The 8,465-nt window shown below is 36.7% G+C and overlaps 1 protein-coding gene across 8 annotated transcripts; it reads right to left on the bottom strand.

Annotated features, from left to right (window-relative positions):
• Positions 1-2,493: 2,493 nt before the first annotated feature.
• LOC133284764 (uncharacterized) lies at positions 2,494-7,686 on the bottom strand. 8 transcript variants are annotated; one of them, XM_061481837.1, is made up of 3 exons: positions 7,497-7,686; positions 6,163-6,246; positions 2,494-5,137 (listed from the first exon to the last, which is right to left on the bottom strand). In XM_061481837.1, exon 3 carries the CDS (start codon positions 4,864-4,866, stop codon positions 2,830-2,832), a length of 2,037 nt encoding a protein of 678 aa, XP_061337821.1. In that variant the 5' UTR covers positions 4,867-5,137; positions 6,163-6,246; positions 7,497-7,686; the 3' UTR covers positions 2,494-2,829. The 8 variants fall into 8 exon arrangements, with proteins under 8 accessions (XP_061337821.1, XP_061337820.1, XP_061337819.1 ...); XM_061481836.1 differs by having other exon boundaries at positions 2,494-5,174; XM_061481835.1 differs by having other exon boundaries at positions 2,494-5,218.
• Positions 7,687-8,465: the final 779 nt, after the last annotated feature.

The raw sequence follows: 8,465 nt of genomic DNA on the forward strand, positions 1-8,465 counted from the left end.
AAAATTGATAAAGCCCATTTTTTTCTTTTTCATTTTTCCTTAGTGAATCTCAATTATTATTATTATTATTATTTTGTGTACATGAAATAAAATTTATAATGAGAAATGTATTCCCCATATTATTAATATACTTTTTATTAAGTGAAGTTTATCTTGTAAAATTCAGTTCCTCGGAATAAAAGTGCGCATTAGAAAAGCGTTCGTTGCTACCCTTCGTCAATTGGCAAATGGAACAACACTAGCGGAACAACGATCAAATTATCATTATTTACATAAAATATTATCAGAATGTCACGCTCTAGAAATTTTTTATCAAAGTGTCACGTCATCAGTCTCATTACGGCACATGATGAGTTAGGATTGGTCACGTGACAGCATCTTGTTAGCTCCGTAACTAGCTGCGCAGTGCAACTAGATTACGTGGCAAACAACCTCGGCCCCCATCTGTCACGTGGCCTAAAACGCTGAGCTACATGGCATCTTACGTGGCCAAAATCACTGGACTGCGTAACTGTTTATGTAGCAGCTGTTGAAACACTCAACCCATATGTGACACATGTCACACTGTGATAAACCCGTTAGGCTGAGCAGCTAATTATGTGCATGTGTGACACATGTCATTTAAATAAAATTAGATAACATTAATTTAACACTCCTAAATTTAGTTACTTAACATTTACAAATAATTAATTAGTAATATATTGTTAATTAAAATAAAATAATTAACAATCCAAAAAATAAGTAATTAACAGTTATAATATAAATAATTAATCGTTATGAACAATTTAAATTAACATAGATTAAATTAAACTATTTCAATTAACAAACATAAAATATATTACATTAGTTAACAACCCTTGATTAAATTAAGTAACATAACAGTTCACAAATTTTAAACTACATTAAATTATTTTAGTTAACACCCCTAAAAATAACTAATTAATTATTCTAAAATAATTAAAATTAATATACACTGAATTAGGCTTTTTGATCTTTTTACCCTTCATTAATTAATTAATAATTATTTTATCCCTTATTCAAAACTATCTACCAATCTGCCCCTCTTTAATCGATTAACTTGAAGATTTAATCGATTAAAAGGTCAAAACTGACAAAAATAATTATCTTGAAGTTTTAATCATTAAATCTTCAAATTAATCGATTAAATCTTTTAACAAAATCATTTATAAGCGATTTAATCGATTACATGCCATTTTTAATCGATTAACTATTGGTAACTTCCTAACAAAGTCGCAGAACTACAGTGTTTCAGAGAAAGGCATGTGAGAAAGAGCAAAAAGCTCTCAACTTCGCTGCCAACTCTTGTCAAAACCCCCATAAAACATAGTGAGGGGCAGTGAGGCAATTGATTGTTTTCCTATCTGCAATTTCTTGGATGCTGCAGGCCATTGATGGTGAAGTTAAGCTACAAACCACTTAATTGTACATCTTTTATAGGCCACTTTAGTTCTGCAACTTTGTTAGGAAGTTACCAATAGTTAATCGATTAAAAATGATATGTAATCGATTAAATCGCTTATAAAATGATTTTGTTGGAAGATTTAATTGATTAACTTGAAAATTTAATCGATTAAATCTTTAAGTCAACCATTTTTGTCAGTTTTGACCATTTAATCGATTAAATCCTCAAGTTAATCAATTAAATAAGGACAGATTAGTAGATAATTTTGAATAAGAGGCAAAATGATTATTAATTAATTAATGAAAAGTAAAAGGTCAAAAAGCCCATTGAATTAGACTAAAATAATTAACATTAATTTAATTTAGTTTAATTCTTTAACACTACTCAATTATATTAAAAAATTTAACCGTTACAAACAGTTTCAATTAGCATAAATTAATTTAAATTAAATCAAATTAATATAGTTAACACTCCTAAAAATTATCAAATGATAATTGTAAAGTAATTTAATTAAATTTATACTAATTTACACTATATTAATTAACAAACATAAAAACTCCTAAATATATTAACACTCATAACTTATATTATACTCCTAAATTATTTCTAAATGTTAAAGTAATTAAATTTAGGAGTGTTAAATTAATGTTATTTAATTTCTTTTAAATGACATGTGTCACACATGCACGTAACTAGTTGTTCAGCCCAGCGGATTTGCTAGAGTGTGACATGTGTCACACATGCGTTGGATGTTTCAACCGCCACTATGTGAACAATTAGACAGTCAAGCGATTTTGCGCTTTAGGCCACGTGGCAGGGGTTGTCTGTCACGTAATCTAGCTGCACTGCGCAGCTAGTTACGTGGCCAACCAGGTGCTGTCACATGACCAATCCTAACTTGCCATATGGCGTAGCAAGACTCATCATGTGGCACTTTGGTAAAAGAATTTAAGAGGTAAATAGTGATAATTTGGTCATTATCCCCGACACTAGCCCGGTGTCATGTCAAATGGTGGTCGAGCTCGAGGGTAACCATGAACTACATAAGCACTATAATAACAATTATGATCTGAGTAAGGTTTTATTATTAAATAGAATACATGGCACACTACAGACCTTACAGGTAGCATCCTGTATTAACAACATGCTAAACGTTCATCGGATGTAATATTTACAGAGAAAGGAGGAATGGAAAAAAACATCACCAACAACCTAATCCAAGCACAATGTCCTACCTTGATATCCCAACCATGAAATTGTCAAACGACTTGGGTATTCTCTCAATTTCAAAGGATGACAGAATAACTCTAATCGTCAAAAATCTAACAATGAAGGGAGTAACAATGTAACACGATGATAAAATTTGTGAACTACAGAGACTATGACAACAAAAACGATAACTAGCCTTAAATCCAACTCTGGGGCATTATGTAACCTTTGATTGGCTCTGATGGATCGCTAACTAGACCTCTCCCGCTACTTGAGCCACGGCTAGAACTTCCCGTTAGCATTGCCATCAGACTTCCACCATGCACCCTGCCTTCAGGAACAGCAACTGAAATTGGAAAGTGATCATCTTCCTCAGCTGAGACATGAGCACTGGCAACTTCATATTGTTTAAGGTCAGAACAAGCTCTCGGAGCAGCAGTGCTCAGGCTACTACTCATTTTCATCATATCCATATCCATGTCTTTGTCAACGGGTACCTGCTTTAGTTCATCTGGTTTACTAGAATGAGTATCCTGAACAACAGATCCCAATGAGAAACCTCCATGAACCCTCTTATCATGCACTAGTCCACTATGAAGTGCACACAGACCTATTTTCCCCCTTGCGAATGAATTACAGGGACCATCTGGTTGGATACTATACTCTGACCCGGGATGGCCCCAAGAGCATCTCTTGCCTCCCCCATGTGCCTTGCAAAAGTCAGTGCTGCCTTGTGCACTCTTTCCACACCCTTCAAACTTACATCTCTTTCCTCCCCCGTGGCGGACACAATGATCAGTCCTTCCTCTGGCACTCTTTGTACAGCCTGGTACAGCACACCTCTTTCCACCCCCATGTGCCACACAGAAGTTGGTACCTCCATGCACACTTTTGGTGCAAATTCCACCACCCTGGTATGTACAGCGTTTTCCTCCACCGTGGCCCTTGCAAAAGGGGGTGCTCCCCTCAGCACCTTTGGTGCACCCTGGTGCTGTACACCTTTTTCCCCCACCATGTGCTTTACAAAACATTGTGCTACCCTGTGCCCCTTTCGTACATCCAAGAGCTTGGCATCGACGCCCTCCACCATGTGAGATGCAAAGACCAGATAGGCCTTCTGCACTCTTGGTGCAGTTTTCTCTCTGGCACCTCTTGCCACCACCATGCCGGATACATAATCCAGATTTCCCTCTGGCAGCTCGGGTACAACATTCATGACTGCATCTCCGGCCACCACCATGGGCAATACAGAAATCTGTCCGTCCTTCTGCACTCTTTGTGCAACCAAGGTATTCACATCGTCTTCCACCTCCATGGGCCTTGCAGTATACAGTCCGACCTTCAGCTCCTTTGTGGCAGCCAGGTTTCTGACACCTCCTACCACCACCATGAGATATACATCGTCCAGAAGCACCTCTGGCTCCCTTTCCACATCCCTCAACTTGACATATCTTAGAATTACTCAGGCGATGTGGTGGCTGTTGCTGCTGTGTTAGGCCAGAAGTAGAAGTGACTGAACTTTTTGGTATGTCTGACGAGAGGTCCGGAACAATGGGACTATGATCAAACTGCTTTGAAGCCTGATTTAGAAAGAAACTAGTGCCTGTATTTAATGAAGTCTTTGAAGACGGCAAAACAATCCCTTGCTTCCAACTAGATGATGTTGATCCCTCATCTGTATTTTGTGTCCCACGGAATACTGATGGCATCTCCATATTCAATTGAAGAGGTGATGGACTTAGATGAACACTAGTGATATCTGACTCACAGGGGCCAGTGGAAAGGCTCAACTGCAAGTCCAATGTCTTCAAATTTGAACTAACAGGTTTCTTTAGGCTCTGCACCTTCTCACAGCCAAGATGGAGAGTAAAGTCCAGTTCTACATCCATAGAAGATTCCTCATCATTATCTTTGGCTGAAGACATAGCAGTGCAAGCAATAGCTGAACTCCCCTTGCTGTCTGAGGAACTCGTTGAATGCCCAAGCCCAAGAGACAAAGAAGAGCCAACTCTCTGACTCATGCACCCATTAATTAAATCCCACTTCCTTTTTGTTCCCTTAGAAGAGGGCATATAGGAGGGATTTGAAGAACCAGGGGAATCAAGTCGCAAGATGGTGTCTGTACCATAACAATCAGCCCGACTTCCTTCAACTTGCATAGAATTGTCCAAAATCTTGAATGCATTTGCAGAATGATTAGCAGCAAATCCCAAGTGCTGGAACCTCCCGTCCATGAAACAACAGCAGAAACAATATCTAATCCTATTTACAAATTTCAACAGAACAGCCTGCCTTACTTACGAATAAAAAAGAGATGTATATCTACAAAGTTAAAATTAGATGTGTCCACAAGAGAATGCACCCCCGCTGACAAATCCTGAAGTATCGCGGCGATCCATCTAATATATGGAAGATTAGACTGATGTTGAGTTTATCAGCTGTTGCAAGTACAGATTAACCAAACAAGATCCGACTCCTTCCAAAACCCAGCTAGAAGAAATTATTCTGTTCACGACAGATCACGTTGTCAAAACTTGAACTTCTGCCAGAATAAATGTGGTTGCAGTTTGACATTGTTCAGCATCACTTTAAACAAAAATAGGGAATAGATGCTATAAGAAAGCAAAAAAAAAAAAAAAAAATTAAAATTAAAATTATAAACTTAAGATTGTTAAACACCAGAAATTCAATTGCCCAAAATAAAGAAAACGGTATAAATTTAAATCAGAAAAAACATGTCGACAATTGTTCTCACACAAGTTGAAAAATAGGATAACCCATAAAGAACAAAGATTAATCTATTAATACAAAAATAGCAGAAGGGCATGCGTCTCCATTGCATAAGCGCATCATAAGCCAGAACAAATGAACTGTGGTTTAAGTTATATATCAACGGGAAAGGAATAAAATCGCATGTCCGCACTTCTGAAGTCCACTTTTAGGAAACCAAAATACAGGACCATAACAACTTTGGAGTTTACGTATGAATAGTTGCATAAGCATGTCACAACACAACCCAAATCCCAAAGGACGAAATTTTTATTTAAAAAACTGGACTGGATAGCATACCCGAGATATAACTGAGTCACTGTTCAGCCAACTCCAAGTAAACCAGCAGTTAACCAGGCAATAACAGTGTATATATAAGATACTATGTATAATGCAGCACTTAACCAAACAAGCACATTGTCTGAACCATTAGTGTGCTTGTCTCGAACCCCACTGACCACCACTTCTCATTCGTGTTTAGTATATTTCAGGAACAAAAAAAAAGGGTCACGTGAACAGGATGTTCAGTCGTCCACTCCACTTATTTATGACCACTTCCGTATAGAAGGGGCTACGCACTTTAAGCTGTGTTTTGAACCAGCTGGTTCTGAAACACAATTGAGACTTTGTTCATGCCAAATAAGATTTTTAAAAAATAAAAATAAAAAACTGATGACTTCAAAACCTGCCTATTGTTGAAAAAAGGCGTCAAATTTAAGACTGTAAGAGAGAGAGAGGGAGGGGAGACAAGTTGACCGAACCTCTTCTGCTACTCCAGGTAAGACATCTCTCCATAAGAACAGCAGGAGCGGCTTAAGATAAGACAGCAGCCAGACGCCAAATACCTGAAGTATAAGTGCAATCAGTTGAAACAGTTGTGCTGATATAATAAGTAGAACGACTAGGACGCGATTGCAGCATAACAAGCAAAAACTAAGTGCAAGCAGATGCATAGATGAACTAACAAACATTGGATTCTTAAGTAAAGTACACGGGATAATTACAATGCTTCGAATATGGTAATTTTAGGGACCAGATGGGGGTAGCATTACCCAGAATGTGTAGATAGGTTTCTTTGCTTTGTTTTTCTGTTTTCCTTCTTATCAGGAAAAAAAATGAATATGATGATTTTTCAACAAGACGATTGCACATAATTAAATAAACAATAAAGGATAAATAAATGAGAGAGAGAAAGCTTGGGCAACGAACAAGTCTAGTATTCAGTTACACATTAACATCCTTAACTACGAGCATTGGAGAGAAAAAGAGTAGTGCGAAACTTATTTTTTCTTTTTTCTTTTCTGTTTCTGTTCTGATACACCAAAATGAATCCCAACAAAATTTGATTAAAACCAACCAAAAGGAGAAGACGAGTTAACACGATTAACAGTACATACAGGATACAGACCAGGAAAAAACGTGAGAGATAAATAATAAGAAAAATAAAAGCCCTTCAAATATATCGTAGGACGAAACGAGCACAACAAGCATAAAACAAAAAGATAGAGGAGAATTCCAAGACTTTGTTCAAGGTACTTAAAGAGTCAGAAACCCCAACAAAAAAAAGGAAAACATAAAGAAAGATAGAAGCACAGAAGTTGAATTTACAAGTACTAAAACTATGTACCCAAATATGCTGAATTTGATATCATATGGGTAAAATTGAAGTTAATTATGAAAAAAAAAATTGAAGTAGAAAAAATTTATCTGAGTTGGTCCTAAGGTTTTTTATTCGTCTTCCTATCAATTGCAGTAGACACGGAGGGAACAACAAATTTTTGAATTCAATTTTCACCATCATAAAGTTGCTGAACTTTTGTAAACTCCGAATCTTCAATCAAAACCAAAATCCTGTTTTTATAGAGTTGAGAAGAAGAATAAAAATATCATTCATTTCACTGGTTCCAGAGTTCATATGGCCGTCCCTTGAATACAATTCCAGATGCCAACGAAAGAAAATTGAAAAGGAAAACAAAAGGGCACGCAAATGATGATTTATTTACTTGCAGGCGTAGAGGTTCAGGGAGAAATTAAATTAGAGCACATAAGAGAATAGGAATCAAGATTGAATAACAGAGATCTAAGGGAGTGTTACCTAGTCTCTCGATTCGATTGGATTTGGAGTTGAAGAAGCGACTCTAGGGTTTTGAAATCCGACGATATATAGAGAGAGTCAGACAGAGAGAGAGAGAGAGAAGCAAAGAGGCCGACACAGAACGGTGAAGAGATAGAGAAAGCAATAAGGAACGATGGAGAGGCGCGTGGAAGCCGTTCAGATAGTGGGCGTAACGCTACAACCGATTTTAATACTAGGTTCTAGGGTTACGTTTATATTCTTTCCTCTTCTGCTTTTTTTTTTCATTTTTCATTTTTCATTTTTTAAGTTTCTAAGTTTTTAATATAATTATTATTTTATCAAATGATAATGGGATAGGATATTGTGACACACAAATAATGTTACGCACAATGTTACGACCACATCTTAACTGTTGATTTTCGCCAATCAACGGTTATCATTTTTCAAATCAAACTCATTAATTAATTATTAATTCGCAATAAATGATAACCGTTGATTGGCAGAAATCAACGGTTAAGATGTGGTCGTAACATTGTGCGTAACATTATTTGTGTGTCACAATATCCTATCTCAATGATAATAACTCAGTTGACGTATGAGAGTTTTGTGGATAGGGTGATAACATATGTTTGATCCTATCGAGTATCATCTCTAAAGGGATTTAAAGCATTAATCTTGTATCCGTCCGAAACAAAATTGTTTCTTGTCAATGATACATAGGGGTGTTCATCAACCGATCCAAACCGATTCAAATCGCGAAAACCGAACCGAAAAACCGATAACCAAATAAATCGAAAACCGAAAAATCAGAAACCGAAAGAAAACCGCAAATTATAATTGGATTGGATCGGTTTTTGGATGGGTTGATGAAAACCGATCCAATCCAAACCGATCCAATATATTAATTATTCTCTACCTACTTGTCCTTTCTCCGATCATAGCCCAAAAATTTCTAAACTCAAGACTCATTAACTCATCAACTAAACC

Source organism: Gastrolobium bilobum, unplaced genomic scaffold (assembly GCF_033153095.1).
Source record: "Gastrolobium bilobum isolate Gb01-03AN ecotype WA unplaced genomic scaffold, APGP_CSIRO_Gbil_v1 utg27505, whole genome shotgun sequence".
NCBI classification, from domain to species: Eukaryota; Viridiplantae; Streptophyta; class Magnoliopsida; order Fabales; family Fabaceae; genus Gastrolobium; species Gastrolobium bilobum.

Excerpts from the sequence above, each read along its gene's own strand:
- LOC133284764 (XM_061481837.1), bottom strand. The coding sequence starts at position 4,866 with ATGGACGGGAGGTTCCAGCACTTGGGATTTGCTGCTAATCATTCTGCA.